At 36.6% G+C, this 21,118-nt stretch overlaps 1 protein-coding gene across 14 annotated transcripts in view; it reads right to left on the bottom strand.

The window, feature by feature from the left end:
- Positions 1–21,118, bottom strand: part of LOC109113744 (calcium-dependent secretion activator 2-like) — a 133,428-nt gene that overhangs the window by 78,313 nt on the left and 33,997 nt on the right. For all 14 annotated transcript variants that reach the window (XM_042715520.1, XM_042715517.1, XM_042715524.1 and 11 more), the window contains exon 3: positions 13,619–13,951. In XM_042715520.1, the coding sequence (XP_042571454.1) occupies positions 13,619–13,951 (333 nt within the window). The remainder of the gene's footprint in view (positions 1–13,618; positions 13,952–21,118) is intronic.

Genomic DNA, 21,118 nt, shown 5'->3' on the forward strand with positions numbered 1-21,118 from the left:
GCAATATATGCAGAAGTGGAAAATTATAAGAACATTCTAAGGGAAGTGAATGAAACACGCATTACGATACCGGCCACTAATTAAGAATTAACGGTGCCATCTATTTCAGTTTCTGACAGGTAATTAAGGCCTGTACAACAGCAGATAATCAACATTCATAACTTATTTATAACTAATTAGCATCTAATAACTCGTGTTTGCTGTCAGTGCGCTATTTAGACTGTGAAATATACGTTTGAATGCATGCCCCAAAATCTGGGACATTTAATTAAGATCAGGTTGGACCCTTGCTTCAGCTTCACTTGTTGCACTTGTGAATTACAAAAAGTTCTGTTAAAATGACCCATCTGTACTCTCAGAGAATACCACAAGATGCATTTAATATCCTAATTATTTGCAAGGTCTGCTAATGTAATTAATTTCCTTAATGATTTGCTCCTAATACATGTGCAGGAAAATTAATTTGAGTTACAATAAACCCTGAAGAAACAGTCTGTGATAACCCAAGGGGATGGGAAATGTTTTCTACAGCTATAAAAATATATTTGTTTGTGAAATTAATGTTGTGAAATGATACATTTAAAATGTATAACATGAAATAATTATAATATAAAAGTACAATTAATTTTGACTGTAAAAGTAATGATTATGACTGTTTATAATAATTTTCATTTTCATAATTTTCATAATTCATTCATAATTTTTAATTTTTGTGATTTAATTTTTTATTTAAAAAAGATTTTACTTTCAATATAATATAATATAATATAATATAATATAATATAATATAATATAATATAATATAATATAATATAATATAATTAGAGGTGCACCGATCGATCGGCCAGGGATCGGAATCGGCTGATTTTCTGCATCGTCTCACGTCTTTCTGATTTTGAGACGATCCATCTACATGCGGTTGTGAGCGCAAGCACGGCTGTGACGTCAACGTATGCCGCATGCAAACTAGGACTGGGTATGTTACAAAATATAGATATTAATCGATTCTCTTTTTTATGGAACGATATCGATTCTTAGATCCCAAGAATCGATTAGTCTAGCCTGTTTTCAGTTAATGGTCGGAACATTGAAGGGCACTTCCCATCCAATAAATCGCAATAAGCATTGTGCTTGGGTGCTTTCAATATGAAACAAATGCACAGGTTTCAATTTATGTCCATCGTATTGCAGTTTTCAAACAATAAATGCCGTTTTGGCGCTGTTTAATGTGGAGTGACAGATTGCAGTAGCGCCTCAGTGCAACAGACGTAGCAGCGCGAGGTGCACGTGAACTGATCATCTCCTCCACATCAATACCAGCTTCAGCACAAAATAAACATGAGTCATGACTAAACATCCGAAGGCAAGTTAAAAGAAAGAGTACAACTTTACAATCCGTATCCTGTCTCATGTAATCGCTCAATCAGTGTTTCAGCCGCACAAAGACATCAATATAAAGTCTTGTAAACAATGTCGGTCAATTTACCTCAGAAACAAACATATTTGGTGACCATAAACTCATTAGTCAGATAGAAAAATAAACTGCAGAGAGGGGTATTTTGCTAAATATATGCACCATATAACATATTCACTATAATTTTACTGTTCTTATGTTTCATTTATGTTTGAATAAATCCATATTTTATGACAGCCACCATTTCAATTTTTATATTTAAAAAATAAGAATTGAAGTAGAAATATTATTATACAATTGTAACTTTATTATTTTAAAAATGTTAACAGTTGTATGCTATAGCTTATAAATCAGTCAATTGTAACCTTCAATATTAGAATAATGTAGTAACAAATGACTCATGTACTGTATATTTTACAGCATTAGTTGAGACAGTTTTTTTTCCTTGAGAAAATTTGGCAAGTACTGTACCCGATAAATATCCAAAATAATCGATATTGAATTGAATCGAATCAAACTGGTAATCTAATTGAATCAAAAGCTTGTGAATGAGAATCAAATGAAATTGTGAAATTTGTGTCAAAACCCAGCCCTAATGCAAACATGTTGTTGCAGTGGAAGTTTTTCTACTGTGAGTGAAGACGACACTAAGTTTGCTATTTGTGAAACTTGTAAGGCTAAAAAAAACACGGGGGAACCACTTGCCATTAATGCTCAAGTAGCATTTTGCCTCTACATATGCTGGCAACATTTATTACCCACTTACTGCACTACTGATATTTGGGAGAGTATTGTACACTTCAGTTTTGTTTATTCAAAGGATCTTTGACTTTTGTCAAGTAAAAAAGAGAAAAAGGTCAATTTATAAAGTTGTTTTGTTTTATAAAGCAACTCATTTTCAGTTATTTGTTATTTCGACTTCTTTCCAGTAACAAGGCACTTTTATTTTTTGAGAGTTGTTTAAGTGAGAGAAGATCCTGTAACACTGGAAATTGTAGTGTTTAATTGTTTTATAAAGCAACTCAAAAGAAATTTGCTTTGAAGAAAAGTAAATTTTTGTTTGTATATGCTGTCAATTATAGTTCTTAGAAAGAAAATCGGACTTTTATTTTTTGAGAGTTGTTTAAGTGAGAGAAGATCCTGTAACACTGGAAATTGTATATTTAAATTATTGTGATGTTGTGATATTTACAATTTGATGATTTGATGTAATATTGTTTTGTTTTGTAATATAATATAATATAATAGTCTGAATGCTGACAAATTGAAGTTTTGCTTGTTTGTATGCAGTAAGCTATGGAAATCTATTATGATTGGCAGTTTGAAAGTTTGAGATGTCCCCAGCTGACCAGATAGTTCTGTCATGAATCTCTGGTTTTGACAGTCAGAATGACCACGTCAACTATTTCCCAGCACAATGACGCATACAGTGGCTAAATAAAGAATAATGAAATTGACAAAACACGGACAGCGGCATGGACATCCCACTGAAATATGCCAGCGCTACAGCGGGTTTGTGATCATAATGCATTAAAATTGTTTGATTGTGGCTTTCTTTAAGGAGAACGTCCTCACACACATATGCACATCATATTCTTTTCTGTTGCCGTGTTACCAACTTGTTCGCTTTTCTTTAGCTGCACTATTTTGGTTAGTTTGGCAACAATTTCTATGACAACAAGCCTTAGGAGCGCCCCAATCAAAGACGTCACCAGCCTGGAGAAAAGCATGCTGCGGTCACGCTCTAATCTTCCTCAGCTTTCTTTACCCCCATCATCTAAATTAGCAAACCAATTTAAGACCAGCAGCCTCCAGTCACCAGCTTTATTCTCACAAGGAACTAAAAAAAAAAAAAGTATGGTTGTCTTTCTATATTAAGCTCAGGTGCTTTACTGAATATTCATAATAACTTAATGCTTTAGCTGGCTATTCAAGATAAAAGAACTTTGGAAGTTCTGTTTAGCTGTCATTATCATGGACTTTTAGTTTGCTTTCATTAGTATCCTTTCTTCCTTTTCTCAGTTTTTCCCGCCACTATGTAGTTGTCATGGTAATTTGTTAAATCTGCACAGGTGTTTGTAATTTTTACTCTCATTTGCCCAGTATTTACGTTACTCTGTTTCCCTCTTGAGCTGTCATGGTATTGTTTGTGTATAGCACACAGTCTCGTATATTGGCTGTCTATTTTGAGTTATTCAATAAACCTTGTTTTATTTTTATTTTCATCATCATCTTCTTTGGAGCACATGACAGAATCAGTTCATTTCAATGAACCGACTTAAAACTCTGACTTCATGGTGCCACATTATACAAGTATTGATGGTAACAGTAATAAATAAGAAAATGTAATAATGATATCATGTTAATACTACACATATGATAATAAATAGCCAAACAAGTTCTACAGATGATAGAACATATTAAAATGTTTCAGTAAAACTCTTCTGTAACACCTGAAGCCTTTATAATGCATTAAAATGTATACTGTAATGTATTATATATTTTCATAACTGTAAGCTAATTTACAATTATATTACATTTGTAATTGTAACTCTGAAATTGGTTGTTTGTCATGTGTTTCAATGCATATTTTTGTGAAACAAGTATTATGATGTATTATAATGTCATTACAAGGCATAATTAATGCATTAAAATACTTTTATAATGCATTATATATAAAGACTCCAAGTGCTGCAAAATCTTCTTTAATACTTTGTATTTATATTATAAATTGATGCATATGATTATAATTGATGCCTCAGTTTTTCCATAAAATAAAAATTAAGTGTAAAGAAAATTTAAATTATGGAAGTAAAACCCTTTAAAACTTTTACAACCTTTATTAATACTTTTTAGACTTAAGCCAGAAAGTGTCACTGGGATGCACCGACTCTGTTTTTGATGGTCTTCCTTGACCTGGTCAGACAGATATGAGTATCGCTGTGCCATCAGAGGCAGTAATTTATTACCGCTTGTTGGTGGCTCACCTGCACGGTGCGTCCTCTGGCCCCGGCGCGGCACGCTAACGAGAGACGACAGGGTGGCGAGAGCGAGAGGCGAGGCTGAATGTGTTCATTAGGAAGAGGATGACAGGTGCTGAGAGGAGAACAGGGAGGCTGAGCTGCAGCGACTGGCCTCTCTGATCAGAAGGGCACAGCTGGATTTCTCAGTGTGTCCACCTGAGACATGACCCGCCTGCCTGTCCACCCCGCCAGATGCTCCACACCTCACGGGGGGCTTTATTTATTATTCAACTGACTGATTTAATGGGTCTATGGTTGACCATGAGATTATGTAATTTAAACATTAGTTTCTCATGGTTTCCTATACATTTCTGTCTTTCACTAAAGGTTGTTACAGAATATTACAGGATAAAATTCACACCTAGCAGTTAAGCATACAAGAGAAAATAAAGTCGCAAAGAAATCAATAGAACTCACAAAGTATTGAAAGATCTTTCTTCTGTGCTGTGGTGTATATTAGAGTGATACAGATTATCGAAAAGAAAAAAATGTAGGTTGGGGACTTGGTTCTACTAAACGGTTTGATTGATTGGATTTTGAGATGTGGGTGTTGCACTCAAAAAAAAAGAAAACACACACTTGCAATGAATTGTAAGAAAGTGGGTTTATGTTTGGAGAAATCCAGTGCAAGTCCACAATAAGTTCACAATAAGACCTATAAGATGCATTTAAAAATATTTTAGGTGATTTGATACAAATTTGAAATATTTGATAAGCTTGTTTTCTGTAAAATGAATAATAATAATAATAATATACACTCAACTTTTGGTGACCCACCCCGACATACTTTCTATACGAGTAACTGAATATGGTTTCTGTCTTAATTTTTGGTTTATACTTATGTGCATCAGGTGGACGTTTAAATAATAGATCAATGTTAAAAAATGTGTTGTAAGACAATTCCATTCTATGGAGTGCTCTATAAATAAAAAGGAACGAATCACAATGAAGTGTTGATGCTAAATTGCGGTCTGACAGATGGTACTAAAGTTACAAATGATTACATTTTTGCAAAGTTTATAGACTACCTTGTCATTCATTTGTTCTCCATTTGAAAACATTAAACTTTGTTAGTTTATTTTACCTATTGTTATTTTTGTTATAAAAATATAAAAAAAAAACAGGCTAGGTGTTTATTGTAGGAAAATTTCACTAATTATTGTTTTTATGTAACTTTCAGGTACTGAAGTATTGGGTTTACATACCAATTCCTATCAGAATCCAAGCAGAAAATGACCAGTTTTACATTTTTAGCTGTTCAGGACATGAGCTGATATCTTAAAATATTGGATAACTTAAAAAGTTTGAGAGTAAGCATTTTCTCCCACCATTTCCATGCTAATTCATGTAATGTATGTTTATATATTGAAAACAATTATTGGTGCTGCACGCTTGCTATCTATATTAACCAACAGTACAGGCCACGGCTGTATTTAACCTGTTACATTCTTTTAAGGGTTAATAAACAAGTTCTTGCATCTAAAAAAAACATTCTAAACTACTATTGCACATCCTTCATTATTTCCTTCTCATTCCCTACAGTTTATCTCTGTCTGTATCTACAGTATCCCAGACATTCTCACTTTATCTGTTTCCTTTCTTTGTGTTATTGTTCTTTGTTGTTTCTTGGACCTAGACTGTCTTCATCCTCTTTTACCTCTTCTCTATTCAAACATCAGTCTTTCTCTCTCTGTCTTTCGCTTCTCTGCACTCATTTGTCACTGCCTCCTAGTCCTGTTATAGATCTTCCTCTTTCTTTGTGTGACACCATCCACTTACTGACATTTCAATTTTCATGCTTACCGTCTCTTTCTGTTTCCCTCATTCTCTTCCCTCGGCATTCACTCCATAAAAGAATATGACACCAGGTGGAGAAGCTATCAGAGAAAAATACTTTTAGTTTAAAACAAGATGGATCGAGCAAGGGGGACGCCCATACCTCCCAATGACCAAGCGCTCTGCCTGTCTCCAGCCGAAGTAAGGAAAACCCTATCTAGGATTAACTCACTCAAGGCAGCGGGTCATGACGACATACCTGGTTGTGTATTGAGAGACTGTGCTGCACAGCTGACAGATGTCCTAACAGATATCTTCATCACCTCGCTGAGCCAGGCAGTCGTCCCCACATGTCTCAAATCCACAACAATCATACCGGTATCAAAGAAATCACCTGTGTCCTGTCTAAACCACTACTGCCCCATAGCACTGACTCCAATCATGATGAAGTGCTTTGAGAGGTTAGTCATGCACAAGATCAAAACCAGCCTCCCCAACACATTTGGTCCACTCCGGTTTGTATACCATCCAAACCGCTCTACAGACGATGCAGTTTCCTCCACCCGGCTCTTACCCACCTAGAAAATACAGACTCCTATGTTAGAAAACTGTTCATTGACTTCCGCTCAGCATTCAACACAATAATACCACAACACCTCATTAATAATCTAAACCTGCTGGGCCTTAACAATTCCCTCTGTAATTGGATCCTGGACTTTCTAACTGGAAGACCTCAGTCTGTGTCGGCCTCAACACCTCGATCACTACCACACTGGGCACAGGTGCCCCACAAGGCTGTGTGCTCAGCCCGCTGCTCTTCACGCTGCTGACCCATAAAGGCACTGCCAAGTTCAGCTCCAACCACATCATCAAGTTTGAGGATAAAACAACGGTGGTAGGTCTCATTGGCAACAACGATGAATCGCACTACAGAGAGGAAGTGGCACAACTGGCTGAATGGTGTGGCACTAACAACCTGTCCCTCAGTGTGGGGAAGACAAAGGAGGTTGTGATGGACTTTAGGAGAAACTCCACTGACCACCCTCCACTGACCATCGACAGCTAAAATGTGGAGAGAGTCAGCAGCACTAAATTCCTGGGGGTGCACATCACAGAGGATCTCACCTGGACCACCAACACCTTGTCACTCTCCAAGAAGGCACAACAGTGCCTACACTTTCTCAGCCAGCTGAAAAGAGCAAGTCTCCCTCCACCCATCCTCACCACATTCTACAGGAGCATTATTAATAGCGTGCTGACCAGCTGCATCACTGTCTGGTATGGGAGCTGTAGTGCAGCAGACTGCAAGACCCTCCAGTGGACAGTGAACACAGCTGCAAAGATCATCAGTGCCCCTCTCCCCTCCATCCTGGACATTTTCCTCACACGATGCTCCAGCAAAGCCAACAGTATCGTGAAGGACCCCACGCAAACCTCCCAGTCTCTTCCAGCTCCTACCATCAGGAAGACGGTACCAGAGCATCAAAGCCCGCTCCCCCAGACTGATCAACAGCTTTGTCCCCCAGGCTATGAGAGCCCTGAACTCAAATCATCCTGCCCTCCTCTGAAACCCCCTACCTCCTGAAACATGGACTATCTCACCTCCTCCACCCCCCAACCTTACCACATCACAGGAAAAACTGTCTGAAACTTTCTTTTTTGTTTTGATTTGTGAGATTCAAAGTGTGCTACACACAGGTAAGTGGGCCTGTACAAACCACCTGTAGTAACACACTCCCCTCTATGTGCACTAGACACTTTTCACACACACTGCTGTGTGTACATAATCCCACAAAAGACTCAGTAATGTGTGTAATATGTGTATGTTTACATGCTCATGCACTACAAATCATCTTGCTCTGTTCCCCACCAGCTGCTTGACTTACAATGTTTCTCTTTGCACATGTACAGTATTATGTGAAGCATTCGTATAGTTTGTATTTTTTTAGTTTGTGTATAGGTAAGCATTTATATATAGTATATTTATAGTCTAAATATGTCAGTAGGATAGTTGTGTATAGGTTTGTACTGTTTTACTTCATTGTTGTATGTCTGTATTTATGTAGCACTGTGGTCCTGTGAGGCACGATATTTCATTCCACTGTATGTCCACACATGTAGCGGAAAACAAAACTCAACTTGAACTTGACTACATGTTAAATAAGTATTTGGCAGGGAAAATAACATGCGTGATTTCTCCAGTGAATGTGCCTTTAAGTACAGGTATGTCATCCAGACTGACAACATAAAACACTGATATACGAGTAGTTGTGAAAGGAAATACTTTTGAAAAGCTGACATGACACGAGGTGTGATACCTGTATGCTATTCTTCATAAAAATTATATATATAATTTTTTAATATAAATATATACAATTTTTATAAAACAATGACAATTATAAAAATACATTATACATTTTTAATATGCTTTTTTTTTTCAATATTTAGATTTTTTTTTAAACTCATGTCACACCTAATTAAATGTAACTATTAAAGAAAAGAAATGATAACCAAAATAACAAAAGGTAAAAACAAAAATGATAGTTTCCCTTAAAAAAAAGTTATCCATCAGTTACTTTTATTCCACCTTATACATGTTAAAACACTGTCCCTCTTTTACAGAATCCTGCACAAACATGTGCACAAAACATATTTATCATGACCATGATTTAAGAATTTATTCCCTCATTTAATTAATTGGTTCCCTCATTTTAGTTACATCATAGCAATTATTTACTATTCATTCCTCGTTTTATTTAAATTCTGGCCACAATTAAGAATTCATTCCGACAACTTAATAATCCATTACCTCATTTTAGGAAATCATGCCCATGATGTACAAACTGATTTAATCAAAACAAGGTAACGATTTGCTAATGAATTGAGTCATGGGAACGGATTCTTTTTTTGAGGCCACAATTTTTTTTTTCCCCTGTATGTCATGTGCAGGGATCCATGCTCTCTAAATGTACACACTGACATACACTCACACATGCAAGTAAGTCTGAATGTAGAAAATGAACAGTAAGCTAGTGAGTCAGTGTGCAGGAGTGGAAGATAATAATCAATGAAGGAAACGACAGAGAGTGGAAAAATCCAAGAATAGCTCTTTGACCCCCCTCTCCTTTTTTCCCATATCCGCTCATTTCTCCTTTTTATATTTAAGTCATCTGCATCCCTTCCTCTGTGTCATCACATTTCACGACAGCTCGAGTTTAAAAATCAGAATGGGTCAGGATGGGCGACAAGTCCATTAGTGAGATTGACTATGCAGTTCGTCTAGATATTTATGTAACAGTGCATAAAAAACAGAATAGTTACCAAATCCAAAAATTCATTTTAAGACACTTATTAATTACTTTTTTTCTAACATTTTGTAATAAATATTTTGGCATTTTTTAAAATACTTAAATCTGAAAATACACTGTTTGCACATCTCTAGTTTGGTCACGGTCATTATCTCCAAGTCTATTTGCTTTGCTGTACAGTATTTCCTGTATTTTTTTATAACAACACTCATAGATGTACACTTCTTTGCCCTTTAAACACATGCGCATGAGTGATTTATTGAATGCTGAGCCACCAGCTAATGCCAAATCTAACATGCAAAGCAAACAATCTTTTTAATGCCAGCTGACACAGATCCATAAAATGCACACAGGTGCGTAAATTCTTAATAAGCGCCGAGAGAGATTAAGACCAGTAACCGTAGCGCAACTTCACCTCATTAGTCTACAACAACGTACAGCTACAGAAGGAAACATACATGTTATCTGTGTGCATCTGTAAATCATAATACAAAAGATTCAAGACTTCAGAAAACAACATGCCGCCTTCTGGGTTGTAGCTGTGCAGATAAAAAGTAATGCTGTGCAACAGCTCTGACATATGCAGATGAAATGAACCCTGAACAAAATCAAAAGAACTCGCCATTTAAACCGTAAGAAATCTCACTTTTCTTTATTTTAGTAAGCGTTACTTGTACAATCATTTTACTTCAAAGGAATGTTCAGAGTTAATAGCATTTAACCACATTAAAATACACACTGTTTTGATACTATTGGCACAATATTTCAACATTACATGTGGTAACATGAGGCTAGTGTGACAGAATTGCTTTCTAACCTTGTTTGCCCAATTATATTGTATAACTGAAGTTCATCTGCCTACAACATTAGTCCTACGACTAAAAGCATAAGCAAGATTAATATTAATAAAAGCCCATAAATAAAAACATGCACTCAGGTTTGAAACATTTCAGGACACTTGCCTATTAGACTTCCATTGCAAGTTTGTTACTCTAAATGTGATTTTTGCTTGTTTTTCCAAATTGAGGGATGAAATTACATGTATTATCAGCTGTATCGAACCCAGGATATCTTAAAGGGGTCATATGATGCTGCTATAAAGAACATTATTTTGTGTGTTTGGTGTAATGAAATTGGAATGAAGTTGGCATTTTGAGCATAATATTCAGTCCCCCGTTTTTACTCCACCATAAGATCCCAGTTAGATGCCAAACGTGCCAATTAATGTTGGGCTCAAGCCGCCTAATTGCACTAATCTGCTAATGGCAATAGTGATGAAAAGGGCCGTCCGTGAAGACCACCCACCACATCTCTTTTACTCCTCCTGTCCCCTAGGGAAAGGCTACTGACAGATAACATGAAGGCAAGCCAGTTGGCCAATTTCCCATCAACCCCCTGACCTTTCTGCGATATCTTCAAAGCAGCTGATGATGGGCTAAAGCCAACCAAGGTAAAGGCAGGGCTGGAAATGGGGGGGGATGGGGGGCGGAGTGGGGGGACGGAGTCCGGGGAGTGAATTTTGAGGGGGGACGGCATTCCAGTACCAACTGCTTGGTTGTTTTGGAAATTTAAGTGATTTCTATTTTTTTTCCATTCAAAAGACTATGAAAGTGATTCCAGTTCTGCACATAAAAACGTGGCGCAATAATACTAAAAACTAGATATTTGTATATACGGTTAGCTGCGCACGTGCACGTCCTGCTCCTCACAGCACAGATCGTGAAACAGACTGCAGTTGATCCTCTCATTATAACAAGCAAAGTGTAGACACGATGTAAATAACAGATTCAGTGTGCAATGTAGAGAGATTCATTATAATTATAACGGAAGATATTGAGATTGTGATGAACTAAAACGAGTGACAGCTTTTTAATGATTATAAAGGGAGTTTGCAAAAGTTTTATACATTTTAAGATTTTATACAAAATGTAAAATTAAGTGACTTCCGTTTTGTCTGTTTGTACTCTATTTCTTCAACGAACATAGTTCCAAAGTTACAGCCGAGCCGCTGCCATCTCCAAGTAAACACAGCGGTGTTTCGTTTATGAATGAATCTGCATTTTTGAACAAATCTAGTGAGTCAATGATTCAAAGACAGATTCATAAAGTGAGTCACTTGCTTCATTCCTAAATGATTCAGCCGTTTGAACGAATCAATTGAAAGAATGATTCAGTGACAAAGACAGTGACTTGCTGCCACCTACTGGTGGTTTAACACCAAAGATGACACACATTTAATAAAGTTAGAAAAGAAATGGCATTACAAAGGTAAACTTAACATTTTAAAGAGTCAAACATCACCTCATAATTGGAATTTCTCTTATTGATCATAAAGTGTTCCTAATTTATAAAAAGAAATGTAAGCGTAGAGTCCTGAAGAATGTAACATTACCTTTTAAAAACTAATTGCAAATGTTTATGCAAAGTGTAAAGTATTAAATAAAATCTACAAATCATGCAATACCGTACCACTAAATAAGAAGTGTTCTGCGGGCTTAGCTATTCAGGCCAATTAAAGAAAATTACTAATCATTCTAATTTTTTATTTAATTATTCTTTCATTTCACTTATCAATCTTTTTTTATTATTATTATTAAACACAAGGGGTCATTAATGATGTTTATATTATAATAATAAGTGACTTGCAGGGGCAATTAGTATGTCGTTTTGAGCAAATTCTTACCTATTTATACAATGCACTTGTAATGTAATGGGATTTTCTTAAATATAAGTCACATTTTTATCATCTGAAACATGTTGTGGCTTACATTCCAACGTGACATTTGGATTTACACCTAATGAAAGAAGCATGTGAGCCCAAGAGCACATTTCCCACAAAGCAATACCACTTAAAATAAATTAGTTTAGGCTTCGTGTTTAGCCTATAATAAATTATGTTTTTAATGAATGCCATTATAATTTTAGCTTGTTTTATACTTTTTCCCATTCCTGTTCTGTTCTGAATACCATTATATGTAAAGGATTTGTTGTGCAGTGATGGGAATTAAAATACATAATGTTTATAATGTTTGGAGGCCTAAATGTTTTGTTTCATTTACCAGACTCTGTCTATGCAGAGTCAGAAATTTCTTGGATTTCATCAAAAATACCTTAATTTGTGTTCCAAAGATGAACGAAGGGTGATGGGTTCGGAATGACATAAGGGTGAATAATTAATGACAGATTTTTTTATTTTTGGATGAACTATCTCTTTCTAGTTCTGAAGAATTCCACAGATTTTCCTCAGCAATGTTCTTTTATTCAATATTAAGCAGATCTTGCACCTTAAATCAATTACGTATGATGTGCTTGCAAAAGTTAATTCAATCAAAAATAGAAAAATTGAAACTCCGCTCTCACCATTTATAGAAAAAAAAGACTATACACTGAGAAATGTTTCTTCTTTGTTAGCTCAGAGATGCAAATATGTCCAAATTAAAGTACCTGCACAAAAACACAAATGTTTCTGTCCCAGTGTACCTTTTTTAAATGCAAGACTGTAGAAGGTCTGCTGGGACCAAAACATTTTGGGACCAAAAGCTTTCCTCCAAATCATCTGCTCAAGGAATCTCGGACCCAGCAATTCATTTTTGTCAGTTAATGTCACTTTAGAAGATTCAGGGGGGTTTTTCGTCTTCACTTCTTCATTGTTAAATGTCAAGCTTTTATTCTGATGTACAATCACAAAAAACCTAAAACTTCTCTTCTGTTAATAAGCACTTCTCATTGCAAGTGTGGGAAAATGGTTGGTGCATTTTGCATTCCTTAATGCACATTAAAGTGACTCAAACAGAGAACAAAGATACAGAGATGGAGCTTATGGAGCAACATTTGTTGTGAACTGAGCTGCTCCGAGATGCTAAAAACTGGTGGATAATGACCTGCTCGTGTAAAAACACAGTGCCACGCTTCACTCTGAAATACGCAGTGCTACCTGTATATTCATTCATTGAAAAAAACAAACAAAAAAAAAAACATTGTGTCATACCATATTTCAGTTTTATTTTGATTACTCGTGCAGTTATTATACATTATACCACCAACTACTTTGAAAAAAAAAAGGAAAAAAAAAACCTTAAACCTTAGCTAGCACTGACCTGCAGGGCATTGTAGAGCAGCTGATGTTCAAACTTCTTGATTCCCAGGATCTGCTGGAACATCTCATACAGCTGTTCTTTGCTGAGGATGAGTTCGGATACAGCGCTGAAGGGCATGCGTCCCTGCGGGCGCCGCAGGTCCTCTTCTCCTTTGTAGATGGCATCGTATTTAGTGATCCAGGAGCTGAGGACAGTCTCTTTGCTCAGGCCATCGATCTCGGGCAGGCTGCGCACGCGGCGCTCAATGTTCTTCTTGAAGACCTCACGGAAGTCACTGGCAGAACAACCCCCGCTCTGAACCATGCGCGCCACTCGCTCGCTCTTCAAGAAGCCCTGATGGAAGAAACAGGGCTGGAGTCAATCCATCAGTACATTATAATGAACACAAGTTTTTCATATCAAGTATTGCTAAGAGATACTATGTGATACTGAGGTAATGAGATGATTCGGGTCAGTGATATGACATTCATTATTTTTTATTATTTTTTAATCATCATTACATTAATGTAATACATTCAGTTTATACATTAAATGAAAGCACTTGAATACATCTCTTATGTAAAGAAAGTGTTATTAATTACTGAATTAATTCAGAATTGATAGTTAAATACTTGGTAAATACAAGTAGGACGTCAGAGAAAAGGCTTGAAAATTCAAGTGGTGGCCAATAATGATAATGGATCATTTGCAGTGCTTTATGGAACCTGGTATTTTTGTAATATTTTTGAGGCATGAAGTAAAAAATTAAAATGTCAGGGTAATACAACTGTCCTGTTATCATAAAGAAAAAGAGTAGTCTGACTTTTTTTATTATGGTAATACAACTGTCCTGTTATCATAAAGAAAAAGAGTTGTTTGTATGTATGTCAAGCTAAATAAGTCTCTTAAAATGAATGAATGAATAAATGAAAATTAGAAAATTAAATAAAAAAAATATTTTATGTTAAAGATTTTTGAAAATATTAAAATTATTGTAGCCACTCTTATTATAACAGTGTCAATGGTATCTTTGTACAGTGGGTTTTGTAAAGACGGGTCACGTCCAGGTTTAGTGGAGGTTCCTGGATGGCTAACATCATTTACAGCACCTTTAATACAGCTTACAGTTCTTGTTTTGCACAATTTATTTTGCAAAGGCAGCCTCTCTCTCAACAAGTAGTTCCATCCATTTATCATTACAGACCAAAGATACACAAATTGACGTAATAAGCCCAAAAAATTAAATTAAATCCTCAAAGCGGTGGAGCAGCGCAGTTTTAAAAAACACAAAGATTCATAAGAGAGAGGCAATGCCCCACTGAGAGAGTGGTAAATCTGAACAGAAGACCATGAAAACACTTCACCACTTTTCAGTAATTTCATTTTTTTTTTATATTCGGTGACCGTGTCTCGGGGAACCAAAGTTTGTGAGGCACGACAGAAGCAGCAGATGGAGATGAATCGCAGCTCCTAACCGCGAGTAATGGAGCAGAACAAAGACACTTCAGCTGCCTCGTCTCAAGGAGGCGGGGGAATATATCTGTGTCGAAACCGCCGTGATCGGGTAAGACGACAGAGATCGGAGCGCAACAGGAGGCAGTTCTCACAGAGGGAAATTCCACTCAAATTGCTTTTACTTGGACACCTGCAGAGATTTACAAAGATTTATTTATTTTAGATTTGAGGAACGTGTTCATTTTAAAACACAATTTTAAACATAAAAGGTCCATTCGATATAAGTGTCTAGAAAAACAAATACATGCTATACAAAGATATTCAACTCAACTTGGTAAATACAATATAGAGAAAAGCCTTGAAATTTCCTTCTTGGAAATATAAAGCGTACCTACTTGTTTGTCCATGAACCGTTCACTGGCTCCATTGAAAGCCCATTCAAACAGTGGCAAAACAATGATACTGGATATCTTGCAGTGTTTCTTATTAGTTGTTGTGTGTGTGTGTGAGAGTGTGTTTTTTTTTTGTGTAGAGAATGTGTATTTTTTCTTGTGTCTAGAGGGGGATGTGGGTGTGGTGTGAGAGAGGGGGTGTTGTTGTGAGAGGACACAGGCCTGCTCATTTTCTCTGAAGCGGCCAAAAATCATTCTGATGAGGCTAGACGTAATTCAGTTTCTTTACGCTAATGTCTCTCACTGTAAGTTATAAAGACATTGTGATAAGAGTCCAGTTATGTGTTAATTTGTGCAATTATCCCCACATTCACTCTCCGTGTTTTTTTTATTTATTTATTTTTTTAGTGCTGCCTAAAACAATAAAAGCGATCAAAGAAAAACTGTGACCAAAATGCAAGACAGTATGTGCTGTACTAGTTTCCTACGTATTATGGGCACTATGCATTATTTTTCATATATTTCAGTGTTCCTCTAGAAATGCCTTTTAAACGGATAGTTCTGGTTTTGGCTTATGGTTGGTCAATCCAGATTTCCAGTTATTATTAAATACACATGCAATCTCAGTTTTAATGTGAGGAACCATATCAAGCAATCAGCAGAAAATTTATGAAATTATTAATTCAAAGATAAAAATGTAAATAAATAAACTATGTTAAATTGACAAATAGTTAGCAGATTTTTTTTTTACTCAGCTAAATGTAATGATAAATATTAAAATAATTAATATTTGAAATGTATTTAAAGGTTTAATAAAAATGTCAAATTTAAATATTAAATACTAAAATTAAAATACTAATATTAATTTAAAATATATAAAAATAAAATCTATATGCCAAATCCTTTTCTTTTTGGCAAATGCTTCTATTTATCCATTTACTAACACAGTTAAAAATCTTTTTTTTTGATTGATGAGTGATTTATTATTTCTTGTTACTTTAATAACATTTTAAAAGATTAATTAAATAAACTATTTTATATATGCTATTTATTTGCCTATTTCTAAAGACAATGCTTTTTAAAATTAATTTCACTATTTATTATGTTTTATATTTTAATTGAATATTTAACAATTTTATAATAAATATATGTTTATAATATTAAAACATAACCGTTTTATTAAAGCAATAAGGAATTCAAGGGCGTTCAATCCCCTTGCTTCAGTATAAGTTACAGTGATACCCAAGAATTCCCTATTCACTGATTTGCAGGAAAATAAATGCTACATTCATGCTGACTGACAGGCAAAACCTAAAAAGGACCTTGAGCACTTGGTGCTACTTTAAATGCAGGAAATCTAGACGGCAAACTCAGTGTTTCAGACAGTTTTATTTCCTTACCTCCCTCATACGCATGCAGCTGTCCAACCTGTACCACCTGAATGATTTGTACAGTAGATCACAAGCACTTATATGACATAGGCCTCTACAAACAGTTGAAACCTGCCAGTGGTGTCTAAAGTCTCCATTTGGTGGTGGTGAAAATGTCAAACATTATTACTAATGAATCGGCCACCAAGGGATTTCCTCTCTCCCTGCTGCTTGACTTAATTGGCGGTTTAAAATCACATTCAATTATTTATAACCAACAGTGTGCAGAGCTGTGCTCCGTCTGAAGTGAAGAGATTTATAAGATACAGAGCCATTTGTGTAATTAAAGCTAATATGAGGAATTAATCCTAGCAGAAGAATGAGGGAGAACATTGTAAGAAAGACTGTATATTAGCACAGGAATCATGGCCGAGCAGCCATGCTAACAGTAGGAGCAGGTTATGAAGAACGACTGGGAGACTACAGTATATTGGCATATTTGACTTCATGGGGGCAGCATGTCCATGATAGACACATGAAGGGAGAGATTATGAGCGTGTGAGAGACACAATTCTGGAGGGTGGTGGTTGATTAGAATGGAGGGTTTTGATTTGTTAAAAGTTTTGGTTTTTTGGTGGTGAATTTTTTAGTTTTTAATGTTAACATTTATTTGTAGCTGCGTTTCCAATACCATGTTTATTCTCACATTATTGCTCTGTTAACCTAGTGTGTAGTCTACCTAGAAAGCATCATGGGCGTTATTAGGGTTCCAAAAGGTAGGCATCAACCCTATAGACACCAAAGTGACTTTAAAGTGTTATTATTCACTCATCCTCATCCTCATATTTGAGTTTAAAGCAATATTTGACACCTAATTGGAATGTTCCAAATCCATTTACTGGTTCCTTCATCTACACATGCAGCAGACAGCTCACAGACTTTAAGGGTGCTTTCACACTAGGACGTTTGGTGCGCACACCTGTTTGGATGATGTGAATGCTGTCTTCCAAACTCTGATGCGCACCCGCTAACCGCTCCTGAGTCCGCTTAAAAAGGGTGGTCTGGGGTATAGTTCATGTGAACTGTGAATGTGAATGCGAATGCAATCGTACCAAATCGCGGAAGTGAACCGCTATTAATGACGTATTATTTGATAAAAATGTGTGTTTGTGTGTGTGTTTCACTCACTTTCCTGACGAGCGTGACTGACGCACTGCAAACAGCATTCCCTTTCAGTGTTCTTCAGATCATTTGCAGTACGTTCGTAAGACAGACGTAAGTGCCGTTATGTACTGAAGCTTTGTAAACAAAACAAACGGTTAAAAAACGTAAATATATAAAAGTGCAGGGAGCAATGTGATGCATTTGCCGCCTTCTCCTGTGCCGCCGTTACTAAGCAACGGGGTAAACAGCTGCTGGCTTGATGATGCAAACGAACCGTGGTTCGGACCCAAAAAACATAATATGAATGCAGCCCAGAGGGGGCAGGAGGAGGGGGGAGCAATCAAACTCAGGTTCGGGCCAGGTATGCGAACCAATTTCAAAGCACCCTAAAAATGAGCTCATACTGTATAACAGACTCGATCTCTAACACAGGATATGGATGACTAATGCAACTCTCTCCAATGCCAAAACATAAATAAAGTGCATGGTGAGGTAAAACCGTTTGTTTGCTATCAACTTTAAACAAATACTAAGCCAGCCAAACTAAGCCTGGGGCTGCAATTCATAAATGAAGTTATCTTTTACAAAAGTTACTAAGCCAACCAAACTAAGCCTGGTGGATTCTTTTGTGTGGTGGTATATATTATATTTTTATGGTTGAATATAATAATAGATGTTTTTTGAGCTTGGGCGGCATGAAACATCAAAAACATTTAAATCTTCTCTCCTGCTTTCTCACCCCCTTTTTCGAAATCTAGATGGAGAGACTCGATCAACAACTATACTATAGGACGGCTCATTGCTCAAGAGTCAAGAGTCGCTCATTTCACTTTCAGAGCACTGTTTGAGTCCTTTTGTTTGATCTAATAGCAATAAGCAATCCCCTTACATGTGTATTTATATGAATATGAATGTTGAGTCACGTCTCCCACTGGTGAAATACCTGCTCCATTTATATCTCTATTGTGTTTGTCTCTTTTCACAAATTCGCTCAAGCGTTTCCTCTTATCGGGTTTCCTGTGAACTCAAGCTCTGCCCTCGGTTTATATCTTTGTTGTGTTCTTACTCACATCTGAATGGAAATCTGTGCTTCTTTTTGAGCCTCAAATGTTCTATGATAAAAAAAAATAAAAATTTGATGTGGGAATCACCTCAAACCTGAGGAAGTGATTTTGTGCACGGTTGATGCTGTTTCAAAGACGTATTATGCAAGTTTCTATTGGCAACAGAAAGGGACCTAATGACAGTTTGGCAACACTCTGGAAAGTTTCTAGGAGAAAAAGAAATAAGGGACCAAATGAGAGGGACTGGAGGTAATGAGCGGTAGAGGATGATGTCTGGACATACGATCAGTCAGAGTCAACTCTATAATTGGATCCTCTCTAGTTAAACCCCATAATAGTAAGCAGACCTACAGTATATTGAGTTTGTTCGGAGTATGTTTTCAGTGTTTTCTGTGACGTATATGTATGAATCTAGAGCTTAAAAGAGAAAGACAGAAAAGTAGGGGGTGTAGGGAGTTTTACATTAGTTTTGAAGGAAAAAAGCAGAGCAACAGTGCAAATGAGCGTCAGAAGGAAATGTAGAATGGGAATGAGAGAAAGAAAGAGGGCAAAAAACCTATACTCATGGCTCTGACATCCTTCAAAGTCGGCGCCTGCAGCGATTCTGTTTGCAATGCTGTCAAACAGTAATCCAATTGAGAACCACAGGGTGGTAAACACATGGGAAAAAGAGTAAGAAACAAATGTGAGATGGAGGGAGAGAGAGATTGAGAATGTGGAGGGGGGCAAAGAAACCAAAAAAAAATAGCAGATCACGACAACCTCGGGCTGAATGTGTAGAGAAATGATTCTGCCCTGGCTAAAGGGCAAACAACTCGTAACAAAACAAACATATTGGGACTCTTGTCTACTGTCTTGTGTGTTTGTGTTAGGAATGTGTTTAAAGGAAAAGCCTTGTAGATTCCTCAAGACACTTCTGAAAATGTCAGAAGCAGAGGGACTGGTCAAAATGTGAAGAGGAAAACTCAAACACAATGATAAATCAACCACAGGTGTGCTTCATTTTGGTGCGGTTGTGTGAAATCTTTTCTTTCCTGCATTCATAATGATTTCATTGGCTGAAGGAAATGTTTTAGGGTATTCTATTCACAATAGGGTTGGGCGATGTCTACAAATTTGGCATTAGACGGTGTCTACAATGATACTTTGTGATGGACGATGACATCGGCAGGGGTGGGGGTTAGTATGTGGTGCGGTTTTGCACAAAGCGTGAATTATAAGGGAAAACAACTAGCGATTCCTAACACCGTGCCTACACTGAATGTGAAAGGTGCGCCGCAACAAAATACTATAGAACCACAGATCTATAATAGAGATTCATATATATATCAGTCAATAGAACTCATTATAATCAGTGATGCTGTCTACACTGGATGTGGCGCAGCGTGACACAACAAATCCATTTACTAACAGAGTTAAAAATCAATTAATTATTTGTATATTTTTTTGATTGATGAGTGATTTATTAAACCCTGCCGCATTCTATTTATGACATGCTGACACAAATTTCAAATGATTTTCAACGGTCGCATTGTCATGTCCAGTGTAGACAGTCTTTAGCTGATGCGGCGCCACACGACAACTGTCGTGTCCGGTGTAGACACGGTGTAAGCAGAGATGACTGAGGACGATGGCGAATGTTCTGCAGATCCTCAGTACCACTGTCAAACCTAGAATCTTGTAAAATGTGTGGTAAGTACTACTGCCACTCCATAGTATAAACAGTACATGCGATCGCAAATCTCGAAAGTGAAAGTGAAACTAAAAAGCGATCATGCATTCAAAAGGGGGGGGTGGTCACGATGCCGGCTCAACATCATGATGTCTATCAGCCATCGGCGATGGACGATGGCATCGTCTATCGGTCAAACCCTAATTCACAACCTTTTAGGGATGTTACAATACAAGAAAATAATACCTCAGTATCGATACTAAATCGATACCATAAGTGGCAAATAACCAGCCTCAAAAAATAAGTGAATGATCATCATTCATAGTATTTATTAATCTTGGTTAATGTTAGGTATGTGTTTAAATACTGTTCTCTGTATTTATTAGTTTCAGGCGCGTTCCATC

Source organism: Cyprinus carpio, chromosome A25, assembly GCF_018340385.1.
Source record: "Cyprinus carpio isolate SPL01 chromosome A25, ASM1834038v1, whole genome shotgun sequence".
In the NCBI taxonomy this organism is placed as follows: domain Eukaryota; kingdom Metazoa; phylum Chordata; class Actinopteri; order Cypriniformes; family Cyprinidae; genus Cyprinus; species Cyprinus carpio.